Genomic DNA, 21,821 nt, shown 5'->3' with positions numbered 1-21,821 from the left:
GAAAGGTTATATTTCCACTATTATTTGTACCATTCCACTTATTATATTATTTGTACCATTCCACTCATTATATTATTTGTACCATTCCACTCATTATATTATTTGTACCATTCCACTCATAAATATTTATTATTTGTAGGTCTATACTATTTAAGAGTACCACGACAAAACCACAACAATAAACTCATTTATTTATATTTATTATACCAGAGTGTTAGCTCGATTCTCTCGCTCCCCCTCTAGGAAGTGTAGACGATGGTTCTCGGAATGATAATGACTCGGGTAAAAAAGGTGTTAGAAGGACGTTCTGGCTCGCTTGGACGGTTTTGGTAGGGCCCTTATAGGGCGGAGGTGGGGAGGCGATGGGATACGATAAATTGGTTAGTTTTAATAATATGGTAACATTTATAATCAAATAAAATCCTCTAATATATATGAACAGTGGTAAAAAAGAAAACAAATGCTTGGTAAATTGCATATAACAGTCCGATGAATTCTACTACAATATAATTGTGTTATAAATATAATACAATATTGTGAATATACAGCGATTATTTAAGCATGGAGAAATAAGTTAACTTATTTCTCCATGATTTAAGTGATGTTTTATTGGGAAGGTGTTGGGCGTTTATTCAAATAAATACTAATCCTAATTCGTATAATTAATACATTATTTAGTTTAAACATCTTTTGAAACTAACTTCCGCGACACAGTGGGCCGTTTCGTCCCAATAAGGAAGACGTTTTAGACGGCTTGCAACATTGGAAGAAGTATCCCAGGGTCCTAACGGGACCGTGATAGCCCACCGTTATTCTGAGCCTCAACAACTCGGATATCGGTGTTTCCCCCGATTTAAAACAATGGGTCTTATCATTAGTTCTCCCGATGTAATTGTATATACTATTCCCAACAACAATATACTCCGATGCTTTATGAATATATTTAATTTGATCTTTATTAATTTGCAGTATAATTTTTATTCTGATAACTATTGACCCCTTCACACGCACGGTCCGAAAATAAACAAAATCTAAAATGGCCACCAACGACCAACTTAATTGAAACCAGGAGTTGCAAAGTGAACCCGTAAAACTCACCGTGAACCCGGAAATTACTTCTACCGCGCACGGTTGAAAATGTACCAATGAAATCAGGAAGTTTGTTTTCAAAACCCTTTATAATATCTTTCTAAGATAGAAATATATGGAACAATATCGTAATAGTGAGAACTGATGTTATCAAATCTACGTTTCGCGGTACATCTGAGATAGATGAGGTATGTATCCAAGGCAGAGATTTGACCCGAAGTTTTTCCATTGTGCTCGCCTATGTCGGCAGAATTAAGCATAACTTATATATAGATAGCATAACTTCAAACATGACTGTATATTATTCATAATATTTTAATGATTCATAAATATGTGTGAGGATGGGTGGGTGTATGTGTGTGTTTCTGTACCGTATGTTATTAGGCCTATAGAAAGTAAATAGGATTAAATAAAAAATCAACAAAAAGGTAGAGCTTGGCCAAAAAATACTAGCCTATAATAATATGCGTCAGTCCTTTAATTAATAATACATATAATGGCATATCATTCTTGTATAGTATTGTGGTAAGGAGATTGAGTGTTATGCGAGATGCAATAGTTTCATCATTCACCTCGTTTCATTATTGTTACCATTACACGAATATAAAACATTAATTGTTTGTTTTATATAAAATATAAATACATTCCTGTCATTTGAATTAGATTGGATAAAAGACATTTTATTCACATTAGTAACAGTAACATTTTATTTGGTTTTTAATAATATATTAAATATTATATTTATTTGGATTTTATAAACGACCAAACGATCCTAGGCCAAGCCTAATACTAACAGGCCTAGCTAGGCTAGAAAGGCAGCGATACCATTACGAAACTTCGACAGGCAACTGGAACTCATCTAGCATAATTCTGTTTTTTTCCAACGATTTTACATCTTGTAGAGATTTTCCTATTATTTAATCAAAATCATACAAACGATCAAAAGCTAATTTAAATGCTTTTTTGTCTAAATTGGTACATTATATCTCTCCAAAAATGTACTTTTACCAGTCATCACACTCAATATTTGCGGCGAAAGTACAAAATAGGCGGCGTTGTTGTATTTCAAAAGTAATAGTATAAAAAACATATTATATTTTCCAAACGAGAAAAGATTTGTTTACGTACGCGAAAAAAGTACTATTGAACGACCGTTGAATTGTGCGTACTATTGCACGCCATGTGACCCACAGTCAATCAAATTACATGAATTTATTTAGGTGTTATAACATATGAGATAGAGAATTTAGATTGCAGGCCTAATTGAAAGGAGTATTCGTACTGAATTAGAAACGTTTGAAATTCCGCGACGTGTTCTGGCAGTTGTAAGCTATAGATGTTGCTCCCTTGTCGCGTTCATCAAAAACAGAAATTACGAATAATGTATCACTTGTAATGATATTAAGCTTTGTTTCCACTAGGGCGTAACGCAATTACGTAAGCGCAACGCAAGCAAGTTGACCAATCACAAGCGAAAGTTTGGATGATCCATCGGGTCGTGATTTTTCAAATTACCAACGGTGCCTTTACGTCCTTGCGTTGTGTCCTAGCTAGTAGACCAAGCTTTAGTTTCTTAAGTTGCGTCTACTTCTAGGTTGTAGAAATCCATGTTGAGGGGCGATTTCAGACTCAAATTACATGACGGCTACTTTTAAATAATTATGGTAAAAGTAGGTCGATTAGTACCAGTTCAAAGGATACTGTACTTATCACGAATAATTAAACCGGCAATCACATTTAGAAAAATAATTCAAGTATGACTGCCCTGTTATAATTATCCAATTTCACTTACAAAGTCAAATAGCTTGCGTTATCGGCTTATCCGCACTCCTGGTTCGCCGTTACGCACATTCTCATTAAAATATTATGTACCAGTTAAGAAAAATACTACAAACAAAGGCAATTATGCTTTGCGCTACAAACTGACTGTCAACAAGTAGTATGTAAATTAGTAAATTGAGAGATATTGATAAAGAACGTTATGCCAATTAGAGTTAGCGATCAATAAAGAAATGCTGCTATTATATTGTTCGCATGATAAGTACGATCCAATTTTATCCAACTCGATTTCTATCTGCATGCATTGTTACTTGTGTTATATGCAGTAAAATGGTTTGGCATTTCTTAATGAACTCCTAAAACTCTTGTTAGGCCTAGTATTCGTCATCATTCACTTATCGATTAGGCTTCACGGGCAATTCAGCCGGTCGCATCCTGTAGCAATCTTCCATTGTTCATTGCTACTTGAGCGATTTCTAATTTCAAATCTTCATACGGGTCTTGTAGCTGAACTAATGAATATTCATAATATATATTCTTCTTTTGTGTTTGTTGTGAAGGGTTGGTATGGTATGGTATTCGATTGAGGATGTATCGAGCGATGTTTCTTTCAACACTGACGTAAATATGTTTGTCTTCTCCTAGTCGAGTGTGAACGCTAAGAAGACCAACGTAACAACAAGAAAACGCGAGAAAAACATTAACATTTTATTTTAGATTATACTGTTGGATATATTTACTGTTTGATAATTAAAGTATATTATTTTGTTGTTGCAGTAAATTGAATAATGGCGGTTTATTGCTACGGATAAGTTCAACTGTTTGCTTATAAACTAAGACGAAAATCTCGCCTACATTTTTCAAATAGAGCACGTATATATTGATAGAAATAACCAACGCTGGCATATGCACGAAACTATTTTTCCTGCGGAGCAGACGACGAATCTAAAATGGGAAGCGGTTCATCAAAGAAAATGAAACAAATTGAAAAAGAGGAGAAGGAGAGAGCAGATATAAAGAAAAAGAAAAACGGCGATGATGGAAGTGATGAAGAAGAAGAGGTGATTGATGAAAAAACTGGAAAGAAGAAAAAGAAGAAAAAGGAGAAAACATATTTAATAAAAACTCTTACTGGACACCAGAAAGGAATAAATTGCATGGGTGTAAGCGATGATAAAAAATATGTTATTACCGGTAGTGAGGACCATACAGCCCGAGTGTGGTCAGTAGAACAAGTTAAGCTTCATCACACACTTAAAGGACATAAAGCATATGTTACATGTTGTCAAATTTTAGAAGGAAGTGCGTATACAGGTAGTGCCGATAAGACAGTGCGAAAATGGTCAGTAAAATCAGGCGAATGTCAAGTGGTTATTGAGGGTCATGGTGCCCCTATAAATCGTCTCATATGTACAGGGGATTTTCTATTCACAAGTTCGTACGACAGAACGGCGATGTGTTGGGACCCGGACGATGGTGAACTGTTGCACATTTTCCGAGGTCATCGCAGAGGTGTTACTCCCATGATGTACATTCCCGCCGAAGATGCCCTTAATGATGACGTTGTGGACATCGAAAGCAACAAAGACATTTTGATCACTGGGGCAGCTGACGGCCTAGCCAAATCGTGGAGCATGGACTCTGGAGATTGTTTGGCTACATTCAAAGGTCATAAAGGAGCAGTATTGTGTTTAAATTCTGACCCAGCTGGTTCAGTATTGTATACTGGAAGTACGGACTATACAATAAAAAGTTGGAATATCTATACTGGTGAGATATACAAAACATTCGAGGGGCACCAAGGATCCGTACTATGCATACAGGTAATCTAATTTTTGCAGTCTCTTCTATATGAATACACCAAGACATAACAAGTTTAAGAAATTGTCATAATAACATCGTTCATCATCAATATACTTTTATCATGATTACTTAATACACCGTCATATGTTTGCTTACAGATCTTTCTTTGTCCATATCACAAAATATATTAGTATACATATAATGTTGCTTTCATAATTTCAATTTTTCTTATTCAAACACCAACGTTTTCGTTGCTATAACTACAATTGTTTAAACTAAGATAGTTTCCATTATATGCATCATTGTTTTCACAACCATAAAATTATTGATGTTTGACAAATGTTTGGTTAATTGTCGTTTATAGATGTATTATTCATTGTACTGCATTATAGTAAACATATTAACCACCTTGTTTGGATACAGTGCGGTTAGATTCGAGCCCAAGTAAGCAGCGAGTACTGCATCAACAGGATGGTAATTGTAGCTTTGCGTCAGGGAGCCATCAGCGAGTCTCACCACCACAGAATTACTAAGTCTTCTTAATTTACTTAGTATAAAGTACAACACGTCAGAGTATGGCAAACATCTGGCCAACTCCCTGACGCAAAGCTAATCCACAATATAATATCATTATCCAATTTAAGGCCAATTTACTCAGAGACGAGTGAAAAAAGCGTAGCTTGTCTCGCATTGAATCTGTATTTATCCTGAGTTGGTTTGTTTTCGCCCGTCCGCTCCGCGTTTTGTCTAAATGATCATTAGAAATAACATAGATTCTTGATTTTTAGTCGCGTGCAAACGCAACTCTATAGCTCACTATGTCGGTCGATGGGTTGGTCGGTCGGTAGTCGGTCGGTCGGTCGGTCGGTAAACACTAACTCAAATTTGCGCACGCGACTGCAGCCATGTATATGGCCTTGTTCTTTTTCCGCTTACCGCTCGCCGTTACCGCTCGCCGTTACCGCTCGTCTGTGTAAATTGGTCTTATAATGTGACAATGCTTTTATTCCGTTATCGGTCTACTTCGTTTTTATATAGGCCTATCCTCTACAAACAATATTTTAAATATAATTTCGAGTTTGAATCAGATGTTGACATTCTCCGTAATGATTATTTCTGGAATTTCCATTAGAGTTGTTTTTATACAACAGTATTCTCAAATGTTGTAATTTGGATCTCTCCTATTGTAGACCTTTTATCCTTTTTGTTATGCGCAACGTAAATTGTTCCGCAATATGAATGGAATATTTGCAGTTTGTAATACACCTGGCTAAAAAACAGAAAAATATAGCATAAATAGCGAAGTATGCGCCCTGTATTAAATAAAAAATGTGTTTTTATTTTATTTTATTTTTATGTTATTATAAACACAAATATTTTCATTTTTCAGTTTCAGTTTATTCTCCATTTAAAATATATATAGAATAGAACAAAATAACAGCGTAGTGGAAGGAGATTTAGAAAAGCAATACTCGTACAAACTTGTTGCCACCTATAAACACAAATTAATTATACTGTAACTAAAAGTGTAACATATCGTGGAATAATATAAGCCTAATTGGCCAAAATCACGGTGGATATCAACATAAATAACATATAATTCAAATTTAAAGAAAACCGAAACCACTTAATATTATTAAGAAATGCCAGCAGTTTTGGTAGCTTTAGTTTCTTATTTTTATATTTAGTTGTTTGTTCATGATTACATAATTCATTAAGGTAATTGCAACATCACATAGAAACTAGACATAAAATATGCCACCCGTTCCCTTTACTAAACCTGTCAATTAATATGCAAATTAGATTATGTTAATAGCTATCCCCAATATGCAAATGCTATCAAAGCAAGTAAACAAGTACCTGCTGGACACACTACATCATCCCATGAAGTTTACCAAGGAGAATCACGAGTGGCTACGGATTACAAAAGTCATAGATTAAAAAATTCTTCAGAAAAAGAAGCTGCTGTGTAACCATTGAATGGAATCTTTAATGTGCAATAGTAATACCGAGCGGACGTGTACATTCAGGTGTGTTATAGATAATCATAATGTGCTGGCTTGTCTGTATTGTCACTAACCAGATTATTTTATTGACGTTGATAACGAAGGCCATTAAATCCATTAAACAATTATTTTGTCTGGAGAAGGACACATCTATATTCTTAATCTGTATTTTTCAATCATATTACATCTTTATATATTAGTTTATCTTGTGCATTTATTTAATTTTTACAAATCCACAATTTACTACAGAAATACTTGGAGAATAATTTTTCTCAAAACATTGATTCAGTTTGTTCTCAGCATATACATATAGAAATAATACTATAACTAATTAGGAATTCTAATGTCATATAAGTGGATCCAAAGACTACAACGTTGTGAAATTCACTATTAGTTTTAAGTGCTTTGAACAGTTTTCATCATCATCTATTACGCTATTCGTCTTTGGTAGACATTACGTTCGCTAATCATGTCCATGATTCTCTTTCTGCTCAAATCTATCAATTTCTTCATATTCATAGTTTTAAATCAATTAAAAACGAACATTTTTCTAATTTCATTTGCTAGTTTGATTTTGCAAATTATATTTACATTTATTTCTTTGTTTATGTTTCCTATCCAATTAGTTTTTTGGTCTGCCAACTTGTCTTTTAGCTTTCCGTAAAAATTAGAGCTAGTTTCGCCGAAGTATCCATCAAAAGTCTTAGTATGTGTCCTTTCAATTTGTATCTTCTCATCATTTGACAATTTTAGTTTGTTCGTTCGTTTAAGAACAAGCTTTTTATGTATTTAACAATTTTGCCATTGCCGAGTAACTCGCCGATTACAGGATGGATAAACAGCTATTATATATTTTATTCTCATTTGAGCCGTAGGGACCAGGCAACCCTGGCACTACTGTAGGTCAGGATTGAACCTAAGCTAAAAGCTCCACTACAAGTTTATCGCCCATTTTTATATGCCATAATTAACTTTTACTATTATTATCAAGTACTTTGGACACTTTTACGATCCTGATTTTACTTTAATTTATATTTATATTATACACCGTATTAATAACCTTGTTTGTATGTGCTTTAACAATGAACTATTATACAAAATACTGCGGTTGCTAGTGGTGTGTTTAACAGCTTTTTAACTTTCAAAATATATTATTGAACATACCATGGCCATCACGACCGGTGATAATTGTATTGATCACAACCTAATTAGAATTTAAAAGGACAATGAAATTTTCATAATCATTATGATATTTGTTGATAGAAAATATATTCACTATGGAAACTTTTGTCTGTTTGTATATTATCATGTTTCAATTTGATCGTTAAACAATCGGTAGGAAACGCATGCATAATTACCTACACGATCGATTCCGATCTATGCTGAAAATGTGAATATATATAAATATATATTCAATAACGTCTCCACGTTTACGAGGTGGTCTTCATAAACGCTAATGTGTGAGTTAGTTGCTTAAAAGAGGGTTTCGCAGTGAGAGGCTTTATTATATTGGCGAAATCTTGTTTACTCATGGGTTCTATGGGTTAAACCTACAATCTACGTTAACTTCTTTACACCTCATTAAATTGAATATACTACCATCTAACCAAAAATAAAATATAAAATTACTCTGCATGAAGATAAACAATGTCGTCTATCAATAAATCCCGTAATTTGATCGACCAACAGGGTTGACCATGTTTGCTCTCGTATGAAAAGCATATAATAATAAGTCACAAATAAGGTTGAAGACGTACAGCAATCTATCGGGCACCTTTCTGGTATGCTTAATGGCCAATTTACAGATGAGCGGTAACGATAAGCGGAAAACCGCGTGATTGTCTCACGTAGAATGGTCATAAGAAATAACATGGATTCATTTTGTTTCGCCTACCGTTACCACTCTGCTGTGTAAATTGAGCCTTAGAAATGGGGTTGATCGACTAAATGCTGGCTTATTAGGCTGTTACATCTTTAACAACCATAACTTTTGTTTGATGTTGTAGACACAACCACAAATGTTCAATACAGAAGTTTGTAGGTACGACGATTCTACTCACAAGGCTTATACAGAAAAAATAGCAATACCGTAATAATTAAAGGATATTAGGCCTAATCAAAATAGGAGCAATAAAGAAACTTTAAAAATCAGATAATAAAAAATGATTATAATACTAGTTTTAATAAACGACTTTAAGAAGATGATTTAGAATAAAATGAATTGTTTATATTACTAAGTTTATCGAATGTATAGAAATTTAGAAAACATCAATTTAGAGATATATTTTATAAAATAACTTTCGCTAAGGCTCAGTTATTTACCTTATACCTACTCATAAACGTTAAAATGTATTGTCCCCCCAAAACATGAAAAATGAAGATTATTTAATACAAACTTCGAATATGTTATTTTGTAATTTTAATTACTTCCGTAGAAAAAAAAATATTTTCACTTATAAAATGATAAAATAAATGGTTAAATTCAATAAAAAATCCATAGGCTGGCAGCCAATTTGACCATTTTCGCTTTAAATTACAGTTTTTTCAGGTAAATACATTTTTTTTTTCGATCCAATTTTTGGTCAAAGTGGATAACTATATTACAATGGCATATTAAAAAAAAATGTAAAAAAATTTACATTTGTAATATTTTCTACATCAATTCACTAATTCAACTGTTGTCATGGTCATCACTGGTCAGAATGTGTCACATTCCATTAAGCGCCCAAATCAATATCTTTATAAACCTTTTTTGTTTGTTAAATTTACGATCAAGATAAATTACATCAATCCTTACAAATTGATAACATATTATTTGAGTGTGTATATTTTTGTTACCAAATTAACAACAATGGAGTTTGGCCATTATGCCAAGGGCAAATTATAATAAATTGATTTGTAATTATAAACTTATGTCAATTTACGATACGGTTTGTGCGATTACTTTCAATCAAAGAACATTGTAGAACTTAGATTCAGAGCGATCTCGTTTCTTGAGTAATTGATCTTTTTTTCATTTCAATTGGGTTTTGCTTACGAAGTTACGTCCACCTACTGCGTTCACGATTGAATTTAGTATCGATCCAGTACATATTGCAGCTCGTTTGTGTTTTACCATACGTGAATCTATTTTGTGAAAGATTGTTATTTTTTGTTTTCGTACATAATATCTATGCAGCATTACTGCTATAGGCAGAAACTGGTATAGGCCTACAACAAAGTCATTGTACATGTTTTTAATGCAAATGTTACTTTGAAGGAAATGAAAGAAACGTTGAATACAAAATATATTTATTGGAAGGTGGTGAATTGTTTTAATTTCAGTGTACGTGATTGATTTGTGAATGATTATGTAACCTTTAATAGATGAATTTCTAAACTGGTTTCTTGTTTCTTGTCCTCCTCAAGTTTTTGTTGTTCTTGCCGTAGATCGTAGATCAATAAAATCAAAACGCATAGTTTTAGGACTAACTTTGTAAATCACAGAATTAAAATAGCAATATTAATGAATGGAGTCATGGCTAAAATATAGGAAATATTACACTATTTCATAATTCACCTTTATCATTTCATCATCGCTAAAAATAATCGGGAATAAAAACATGCAGACCATAGAAATGACAATAATCATTCAATCTAAAGAAATAAATAATATATCTATTATTGGTCAAACTTAGGCCTACCAAATGAAATTAATTAGTACATTATTGCTTTAAGCATTCAATTAAAAAATCATTTTTTAATTAATAATGAAGACTTGATGTATTAACATTTATGGAGCTTGGTAGTTTTCATGCTCGGCAACCGCTCTCGGATCCTGAATTCACCTCCTTTAAGAAGTTGATGTTTTTTTGTTTTTGCGACATGTTGATCTCCTCTTCAAAAGACCTAATGTTGCCTATAGAGTACCCGTTGTTCTGCATTTTGAAACGGATTGCCACATCAGTCTGGAGGCTGATTTTACAGTAAGAGAAACAGTGCATCTTTAGCACAGATGACATTTCTGCAATAATTAATAATTATATTATTAATAATTATTGCGCACCAGACCTGCATGATAAATGTGCAGATACTACGGACTACAGTGTTCAAATTGCTGCGGTGCGTATTCATCTGCAGTAATTCATTTACTATATGGGCTTATTGGTCTGCATCATATCTATTTGAGTATGGGTAGTAAAAACCACAAGACAATCACGCTATTCTGTTTATTAGGCTCAATTGCGTCTGGTAATAAGGTAGTTATTTCAGTGTCTGGCTTAAAGGAAAGCGTAACAAGAAGTATTGATTCACGGCGCTCGTTTTACAAAATGACAACGAGGCGTCACGACGGCGCTTATATATGCATATTCATTTTTCGTCCATCTAATTTGTTTTATCGTCTTTTTACTAATTTGTATATTTAATGATTGTTTATATTTCTATGTATTTCAACCCTGTAGATTGTTACTTGTGGTCACTCTAGGGTAAAGATAAAATAAAATTATAAAAAAATTTAAAGAATGACATATTTAAAATGTTTTAAATGGAGAAAATCCTATGTATGTGAGATAATGTGGCTTAATTACATAGTGTTCACACTGTTTAAATTCTGACTCATATTATCGCATGAATTCTCGCAACAGGATTTTGCTTTTGGCAAAAACGTTCCAGATATTACCAATCATTATATAAATTAATTTGTTTAGTTAGTTTATTATGTTCGATTATCTTCAGTAAAGTATAATAACTAACTTTACATTTGTTAGATTTATTTGTTATTAATATTGCAGCTTTATATCAATGTAAATACATGAAATTACTTTGCAACATTCTGTTTCTTTCTGTTTTTCAGGTATTTAGTAAGCTGATGTATTCAGGGAGTTCTGACCAGTTCGCCAAATGTTGGGTGACAGAATTTGGCGACTGCACACGTACATACATTGGTCATAAACACACTGTTAGCGCTATCAAGTTTTACGATGGTTTATGTAAGTCAGTATTACATGAAATAAACCTAGAAATAATAATATTATTATATAAATCAAAAGTGCTCGGAAATTGAGCAAAATACGTGGTAAAATGCAAGACGACAGAGGGCGTGCTATTTACTATATCGGCCCATATTGAAGATACTAATAACTCGAGATTGTATTAAGCGTTCGTGAAGTCAACAATACATCGATTTTAACAAACAAAATGCATACAAAGCAAGTAATAAACTTGCAAATGCTTGCAAGATTTTGTAAAGTGATAAGTTCAGTACACTTTATTGCTAATCTTCTCTTAATCGAACCCTCAACTTTGATTATGGTTGTACAGCCATACTTTAGAAATCTCGATGTATCTGAGCATGCGTAGAATTTGTTAATACGTGTCTGGTGAACACGTTATGCATTATTTTATTCATTTACAACAAACAGACATAAAACCTCTACTAACATAATTCATTATCAACGTTCATTATCTTCTACACGCATTTAATACCACGTTCAATATGTGCTAAAGTGCAATATGTTTTTTTTCTTATGAATTTAATATAGTTTACACCGGAAGTGGAGACAATCAAGCCAGGGTGTTCGATGCTAAATCAGGGACGTTAAAACGCACTTTCAAGGGTCATGAATTCGCCATCAATGCTATAGCGGTGAGTAAATATTACTTTACAAAAGACACAAAACACATTTTCAACTTTGAAACAATTGAAATGGTAAAAATATAAGTTATTATAAAACACCTGATTATCCTTGTCATTTGATTGGTTAATTTCGTATCACATGATGAGAGTATAAGTTCTAATTACACGGGAACAGTGCTATTTTAATGTTTCTATTACATGGAAACTTTTTAAGAAAAATCAATAACGATTTTAGAATGTTAAGGAACATGGTGCTGGTGACCGTTGCCCATACCATGCATGTGTCTGCGCGGTCCACTTCTCGGCAAAAATCGGAGATCTTCCTTTTTTATGGCCTAGCCTTCAAAATTTGATGCAAGATGGAATCGACGGATTAATTGAATACTGTAAATGTTTAAATTAGTTAGCAGTTCTAATATAAAATAACAATTAATGTTTTGTATTTCGTTGAACATTCACTATGCATATTATTTGTTTTATAACACAATTACTTTTCCATCATACAATAAACTTAAATAACACCTGCACGTGATACGAAATTAACCAATCAAATACGAAGGATATAATTAAGTGTCGGTTCAAAGCAAAATTTATTTTTCTGATGCTTTTATTAGGTGTCTAGAAAACTCCGAGATCTGAGTTTTCTAGATCTGAATTTTCTAGATACCTGTTTTTATTTTATTCTAATCTTTATTTTGTTATCATTATATTAGATAGATTAAATCTTTCAAATCCTGTATTTTTTGGTTTTCATATTTAATAAAATTGATATATTTTTAACATTTTTAAAAAATTTTCCAAATTCTTTTGTTAAAAACAATATTTTTATTAATTTTTTTATATTGTCATTTTTAAATTCATCGTACAGAGAAGATAAAAAGAAATTATCATCGTTATCAGCAGAATCATCATCATATTAATCGATATCATCAATACAATATATCTACAAATTATAATTATTTTGGAAATATTATAGGTGGACGCAATTCAACATTATTTTAATTGATTGAACTTAGCCTATTTTATAATAGGAAATGCATTATTTCAAAGGGTATTTTTTCTCGTTTACGATTGTAATATATGGCGACGCATTAACAAGCTGAGTGCACGACAAAAGCGGCAAATTATTTTCCTTGGCAACTAAGAAGTCCTCTACATCTCTTTTGTACTCTATATGAATAACAGGCTCTTCATAATGAAATTTGACCTCGGCTGCAATAATAATTATAATACTTTTTATATTTGTTTTGACCATAATGCTTTTATAAATATATTCGTCGTGATATCAATTAATTTATTAATCGATCCTCTATATTTTGATCAATCTTTTATTCAAAAAATCAGTCCATCCACCCATCAATCCTTCTATCGATAATTATGTTAATACAATATATCAATTCACCAATCCATCCATTGGTATCAAATCAATCCATCTATATTATCAGTCCGTCATTAATTCCACACTCAGTCTATACATCGATATTTCAATTCATTGATATATCTATCCACTCGTTAATTCAACACTCAGTCCATACATCGATATTTCAATCCATTGATATATCAATCCACCCTTTAATTCAACACTTAGTCCATACATTGATATTTCAATCCATTGATACTGTATATCAATCCACCCTTTAATTCAACACTCAGTCCATACATCGATATTTCAATCAGTCTAGCGATTTATCAATCTATCCATCAATCCATCTATTCTTTAACAGTTATTCTTTATCTATTCTTTGTAATTTGTGTAGCTTTAAATAAATGATTTCTTAAAGGAAAATCAGTATAGAAAAGTCATATTTGCATGCTAAACTTACGTTATTAAAAACCAAAACTTATATTGACACTAATAAAAACATTATAAAATGTTGCCATGCATTTAAAAATTGACTGAATATATTTATTTGGTTATTCAGATTATTGACAAGCGTTTATATACGGCATCCCATGATGGAGAGGTTCGAATCTGGGACTGCTCTGATCTCAAGATCGAAAACCTTGGAGTAGGCGATGATGACGACGATGAAGAAAAAGAGAAGAAACGTTTAGAAAAGGAGAAAAAGAAACAAGAAAAGAAAGAAAAGAAAGCGAAAGAAAAAGAAGAGAAAAAGAAAGCAAAAGAAGAAAAGAAGAAACAACAACAAAAACAACTGGTAACTAACAATAATGAGAAAAATGAAGAAGAAAAACAAAAATCGACAGAAGAAGAAAACATCGAAGACAATAAAGAAGAAAAGGAAAGTTTACAAGAGAAAAACAATTTTGAGAAAAATGAGAAAGGTGATGATGAATCCAGTATGGCAAGTGAAAAGAAGGACAGTGTGAAAGCGGACAACGAAGATGATGACGTTCTTGATGAACTCGACGACTTTTCTGATGAGGAATTAGACAAAGAAGTAGAAAATATTGACAAAAATATGCAAGATTAATAATTAACAAAACTACGTTAAAAAGTATTTTAGACAAAAAATTAATTTGTGTTAGAGTTATAATATTACAGATAAATATGTACAAATTGTAGAAATATTTGATTTTACAATGTGTTTTATCATAAATCAAATTCATACGGAGTGTTAGCTTCCGATCAAAATGCAGAAAAAAATAACTTTTATGCAACTCACAAAAGCACTGAAAGGCGTTAAAATTTATTAATATGTAGGCCTATTTAACAGTGTTCATTTTTATTATTGCTTAAGTTGTATTTTACACCTAATAAAGATGAAGAAGATGGTTTGCAGTACCACAGCTAAGATTATTTATAAAGCACACACATCCAACAGAAGTGCCAAAGGCGCTAACATTGACAACAAATACAAAAAGTATTCAACCTGCCACAATACCAAACTACGTATGCGTCACACCGGTTTTCTGTGTGATCATGAACAGTATGAGCACTCAAAATGGCGTGGGCCTTTTTTAGTTGTCATGCACATTTGGTCGTACTTTCCAATCACACTTAAGTAAAATATTTCCTTCTTTAAAGTGGTATTCATTTAAATATGGGGAATTCTTAAAATGTGTCCCCGTCCTAAGTAATTGGTGAATAGATTAGAAATGTGTCTCCATGTTTGTTTAGCTAAATGTTTATGTCAATATAGTTAAACATTACATGGTAGGAATATCAGGCAAATTTACCCTCCAGATATTTGTAATTTGAATTTCAAGCGCTGAACACTTTCTTATTATTTTGCGGGGTGTTTTTAAAGCAATATTTGTTTGATGCTAAGCAAGGCGCTAATAGATTTTCTTGGCGTGCGTGTGTATAAGGCCCACCTCCGGATTTCTTGACTAATTCATTGGTTAATTTAATATATTTCTGTTTATGAATGTATATACTATGATGGATGGATGAGGTGTAACTGTCGATAAACTATATATGTTAATATTTAAATAATATCTGTATTTTTATAATAAAATATACAATACTTATTTCTTATTATTAGCCATTTTGTATTTGGTCTTTAGGACCAATTACGTTGTTCTAGCTTACCGTTCTCTTCGTTGTGCAATATATATTACGAATTAATCATTATTGTCGTCAGGGAACGCTTTGTCATATTGGCTGATCGATAATCTAAAAAAGAAATAACAAACTGCATTATAATATTAGTACATTGCTTCACCTTATAGCTATTTTTATATTTTTTCAATCCGTTAAAGGAACTGAATGCTTTTATTATCCGTTCAATAATTTAGTAAATAATATTGGTTATGGTAGTGTGACAGTATAACCAAAATATGGTATTATTATTATTATTATTAATAATTAGTTTTAAGATTTAATTCAATGAAATATTGTTGTTAATAATTCTGTTCACGGTTTCTATTATTGCATTTGTTTCGTCAGGTGTGACATACCATGCTAATGATGAACATCTATGCGGTATTGGTTACGCTTTGACGCCATATGTGTGGCGTCAGGTGTACAATGCTAACGGTAAACATCTGTGCGGTATTGGTTACGCTTTGACGCTATATGTGTGGCGTCAGGTGTACAATGCTAACGGTAAACATCTATGCGGTATTGGTTACGCTTTGACGCCATATGTGTGGCGTCAGGTGTACAATGCTAACGGTAAACATCTGTGCGGTATTGGTTACGCTTTGACGCCATATGTGTGGCGTCAGGTGTACAATGCTAACGGTAAACATCTGTGCGGTATTGGTTACGCTTTGACGCCATATGTGTGGCGTCAGGTGTACAATGCTAACGGTAAACATCTGTGCGATATTGGTTACGCTTTGACGCCATATGTGTGGCGTCAGGTGTACAATGCTAACGGTAAACATCTGTGCGGTATTGGTTACGCTTTGACGCCATATGTGTGGCGTAAGGTATACAAAGCTAACGGTAAACATCTGTGCGATATTGGTTACGCTTTGACGCCATATGCGTGGCGTCAGGTGTACCGCTAACGGTAAACATCTGTGCGGTATTTGTTACTCTTTGACGCCTTAAGCGTGGCTCCCACTAGAGCGCAACGCAGAGACGTATTGACGCCAAGTGATGTATTGCGTAATCACAAGTGGGAACCGACGACGCAACAGTGCTGCAGAAATCGCAAGTTTGATTTCACGCAGGCGGGGGAAAACACAATTATTGGAAGGGCATTTGCTTATGTTGCGTTACGTTGCGTCGCAAGTGGGAACCAAGCTTTAGAACGGTAATCATCTGTGCGGTATTGGTTAGGTGTGGTTCCCACTAGAACGCAACGTAACGCAGCGACGTAAAGACGCAAAGCGCTGTATTGCGTAATCACAAGAGGAACAATACACAATTATTGGAAGGGCATTTTCTTATGTTGCGTAGGTTGCGTTACGTTTAGTCGCCTATACCATGCTAACGGAAGCCTTGGCGTGGTTACGATTTGACGTCACATGTGTGCTAACATACCACGCAAACAGTAAACCTCTCAGTGGTATTGGGTACTCTTGACGCCACCTGTGTGTGACTAAAGTTAGAAGTATTCTTATCTGTTTCCTGGTTCAATATTATCATTGGGCAATTTATAATGTGAACATTTAAATAAAGGTGGAGTTTCTGAGATATTCCGATCATGTAAACCTACACCTTACAGGGAATTCTGTAGATTATCGTGGAATTATATAATTCTCTAGAATCAGTATGTAAATTCACGTAGGCCTTATGAAAAATGTACACTAATTGTGCGTGCTACTGAAGAGTACCGTACTAGACATAATGTTAGTTAAAGTCGAATTTAATGATGTAACAAAACGTTATATAAAGTAATTAGGCGACCATTATCAGAGAAATGAAATAAAAATTCTTTAATATCCTTTTCCAAATTTAAGTCAAGATTTTATGCAATCGGCTGTTTATAAGAGTAACCATGGTGATAAAAGGTAAACGTTAGAGGTAGTTTATCATCCTGTTATTAAACTGTTTTTGTTATATATATATATATAATATGAATAACGCTTTTGTTATGTTGTGTAAATTAGCAATGAATTGCAAAAAAAAAAAAAAAATGTGCAAGTTAGCACTATGTTACCGGACCGTGTATTTCATGATGTAGGCCTACACAATGATTAACATATAGGGCCTAACACATAAGCAGTATGGTGTTGTTCAGGGTCGCCCCACCCTCACCTCTAAATTGAAATTCACTTTTTTCTATTGGAGTTGGTTTATTTAATCGGTTAATTTGACCAAATTAAGTTCAGTGCGATCGAGGTTTAGGACTAAAACTATCTTTTATTATTGATTAACTCGAAATTTGGGAGAAAGAGAAATAATTAATTTGTTCCAGGAGGAAGAGATCATTCAATAAAAAAAAATGTGTATATAACTTAGTTCTGATAATTTTTACTTTATGTGTAAAAATCAAAATAATGTTTTTGTAACGTTTTGTATATCACTTATAAATACAGTATTTAGTTATATATATTTTTTTTTTAAATACAATGATATTATTTGACGACACGACATAATTATAAGTTGGTCATATGTCCTATATAATGTCATATGTCCTATATAATGTCATATGTACTATATAATGTCATATGTCCTATATAATGTCATATGTCCTATATAATGTCATATGTCCTATATAATGTCATATGTCCTATATAATTATATTTATAACATATCTGTGTTATTAGATTTTATTTTACAACGACGAGAATTTCATTAATTTTATATTATTTATGATATATTATATTTATTACGATAAGATAAAACATTATTGTCACAACAGTATAGATACAGTTGATTGATGGTTTGAGTGGTTTATATGTCCACCAGTATGGGGCGCAATCTGAGACATGCAACAATATGTCGTTGATGCGGCCCATATTATAGATATTAGTCATCGCTAATTTATTTGAAAATAGATTTAGCTACTACTGCGTTTTAAACAAATAATGTTCAGTATGCTTGGCTAGTGTGTGTTTCAGCGATTTGTAAACTTGATAGATAATGAAACAATGACGTTATAATGATAACATAAATCTATGCAGTAAGACAGAGTAGACGTTTACGTGCAAATAAACGTGTTTACAATTTAAACTGTTATTCGTTGTTATTAATTTGGATGGATGTTTACGTACAGTACACCCAGAGCGGAGATATTACGGACGATATCACTACTTCTGAAAGCAAAATTGAAAAAAACGGGCAAATTTCGACCTTTTTATTTTCGCCATAACTCGTTACTATATAATCTTAAAATTATATAGTAATCGAATGAATTTTGTCATTTTTGGACAAAATCGCTTACATTAAACGGGCTAGTTTTCCGACATACTGTAACTCGTTTCAAGATAATGACACAATATGCAAATATTATCGCATAGTAATTTTATCCATATTTTTACTTTAATCGAATAATATTGTCTGCGCAATATGGCCATTTTTTAAAGGAAAAAAACAATTCCTGTACTATCATAATATTTATTTTAATGGTCAAATTTCGACTTTTTAATTTTTGACATAGGCCTACGTGTTATTATTGTATCATAATGGACATGTGCATAATCGAATAATATGCTACCTAAATATTTCGATCCTTTTATTTTGTTGACATAAATGGTTACTATATTATAATATAATGCGACATGCGCATGTTACTTCAACAATATGACCATTTTTGTTAACAGAAATTCCCTGTATTAGGCGTATAGTATATTATACAAATGGAATACTAATGTAGTCTGCGCGTGTTACCTCAACATGGCCATGTAAACATTTTTATTTTCATTTTTTAAAAATTGCCAAATTTCGACCCTTTTATTTTTTGACATAAGTGGTTACTATATCATAATTGACATGCGCAAATCATATATGTGTTCTGCGCATATTACGTCAACATACTTTAAGAAGTCTGTGTTTTGGCCAGAAAAATCCCTGTATGTCTACTAATAGTACAGGGATATTTTTGAAGAAATTGCTAAATGTTGAACGTTTTGTTTCTTGGCATAACGGACTACTATTATCATAATTGACATGCGCAGAGCGTCTCATAGTCTCATAGGGGCCTTTATTTATTTCCTCAAATAAACTCCCCGCCACATGCATATTATACACAATATTAATTTTCCATTTTTAGTAGAATTCATTGACATGAGCTACAATTTACCAAGCAATTTTATACAGTTTTTACTGTATTTTATTACTTCTCGATATTAATATTTTTTTATATTAATTTGTTTACTTAACGGATTATTATTATTATAATTGACATGCGCAGATTAATGTGTTCTGCGCATATTACCTAAACATATTGTTAAAAGTCTATATTTCAATATAAGCAAAGATTTTTTTAAAATGGAAAAATGTTTGTAGGTCTACATAACTGCTTACTATGGTATAATAATTAAATTTTTACATCAATATGGCAATTTTTTTAGATAATAAAATCCACCTGTTGTGCAAGGATTTTTCTAAAAAAATGGCAGCTATAAAGACAAAACATATTTAAAGACACTGACAACTTGTTTATTACAAAGTGAGACACTTTTGATGATAAGTGCGACATACAAAGTGCGACACTTTTGATGCTAAGTGCGACATACAAAGTGCGACACTTTTGATGCTAAGTGCGACATACAATGCGCGCGACACTTTTGATGCTAAGTGCGACATACAATGTGCGCGACACTTTTGATGCTAAGTGCGACATACAATGTGCGCGACACTTTTGATGCTAAGTGCGACGTACAAAGTGTGACACTTTTGATGCTAAGTGCGACATACAATGTGCGCGACACTTTTGATGCTAAGTGCGACATACAATGTGCGCGACACTTTTGATGCTAAGTGCGACATACAATGTGCGCGACACTTTTGATGCTAAGTGCGACGTACAAAGTGTGACACTTTTGATGCTAAGTGCGACATACAATGTGCGCGACACTTTTGATGCTAAGTGCGACGTACAAAGTGTGACACTTTTGATGTTAAGTGCGACGTACAAAGTGTGACACTTTTGATGCTAAGTGCGACGTACAAAATGCGACACTTTTGATGCTAAGTGCGACATACAAAGTGTGACACTTTTGATGCTAAGTGCGACATACAAAGTGTGACACTTTTGATACTAAGTGCGACATACAAAGTGTGACACTTTTGATACTAAGTGCGACATACAAAGTGTGACACTTTTGATGCTAAGTGCGACATACAAAGTGTGACACTTTTGATACTAAGTGCAACATACAAAGTGCGACACTTTTGATGCTAAGTGCGACATACAAAGTGTGACACTTTTGATACTAAGTGCGACATACAAAGTGCGACACTTTTGATGCTAAGTGCGACGTACAAAGTGTGACACTTTTGATGCTAAGTGCGACGTACAAAGTGCGACACTTTTGATGCTAAGTGCGACGTACAACATACGACACTTTTGATGCTAAGTGAGACATACAATGTGCGCGACACTTTTGTATTATGTTACTTGGCCTCTTTGAATAGAACGGTTAATCTTTCAACACATGACATTATTATACCGATGGATGAAAAATATCACACTCCATATTCGTTGTTAAAATAATAAGTGGTCTATTTAGGATTTTTTGTATGTGATGGTGTACAATCCGTTATGGCGTATGCATAAACGGGCATACATTAATAGGGAGGAAGATTTTGTACTCGTGGTTCATTGCGAGTACGGGAGAGTCCTGTGGTATGCTTCATGATGTTAGTGTAACAAGCCAGATATGTTGTAAATAAAGTACGCATTAATTTAGTTTAAAAACATCGTCTTATAATTGATAAAGCTTATTTTCGATATAAAATTATAACTTACTTTCCCTAAACTTTATATAAAATGAAGGTACTAAATTATGAGACTATGATCTTTGTAATGAATGCAAAGGCTTGTTAGCACTGCCTAATTCCCGCAATTTAAATCATTATTATAATGTATAGTTACACAATAATATTGAAATAACTTGTAACCATAACAAACATTAATTGCAGAAATAGCCATGGACAATCCATGGCGACGAGTTATCATTTTAATTGCGTTACAATTACAGAATTGGCGCAGAGAAAAATA

The 21,821-nt window shown here is 33.0% G+C and overlaps 1 protein-coding gene across 3 annotated transcripts; it reads left to right on the top strand.

Moving 5' to 3' along the window:
* Positions 1–3,444: 3,444 nt before the first annotated feature.
* On the top strand, positions 3,445–18,829 carry LOC144844230 (uncharacterized). Of its 3 annotated transcripts, none has more exons than XR_013612404.1 (5): positions 3,445–4,691; positions 11,512–11,647; positions 12,200–12,303; positions 14,217–16,635; positions 16,961–18,829. XR_013612404.1 is itself a non-coding variant. In XM_078701026.1 (4 exons), the coding sequence occupies exons 1-4, from the start codon at positions 3,819–3,821 to the stop codon at positions 14,727–14,729; spliced, it is 1,626 nt and encodes a 541-aa protein (XP_078557152.1). In that variant the 5' UTR covers positions 3,445–3,818; the 3' UTR covers positions 14,730–18,829. The 3 variants fall into 3 exon arrangements, 1 of the variants encoding a protein (XP_078557152.1); XR_013612403.1 differs by having other exon boundaries at positions 14,217–16,704; XM_078701026.1 differs by having other exon boundaries at positions 14,217–18,829.
* Positions 18,830–21,821: the final 2,992 nt, after the last annotated feature.

The sequence above is a fragment of the Antedon bifida genome, chromosome 1 (genome assembly GCF_963402885.1).
Source record: "Antedon bifida chromosome 1, ecAntBifi1.1, whole genome shotgun sequence".
Classification (NCBI taxonomy): Eukaryota; Metazoa; Echinodermata; class Crinoidea; order Comatulida; family Antedonidae; genus Antedon; species Antedon bifida.
This window is presented reverse-complemented; position numbering and strand designations above follow the sequence as displayed.

Coding starts and splice junctions, on each gene's coding strand:
- LOC144844230 (XM_078701026.1), top strand. CDS start 3,819: ATGGGAAGCGGTTCATCAAAGAAAATGAAACAAATTGAAAAAGAGGAG. Junction 4,692..11,511: donor GATCCGTACTATGCATACAG/GTAATCTAATTT, acceptor TCTGTTTTTCAG/GTATTTAGTAAGCTGATGTA. Junction 12,304..14,216: donor TCGCCATCAATGCTATAGCG/GTGAGTAAATAT, acceptor TTGGTTATTCAG/ATTATTGACAAGCGTTTATA.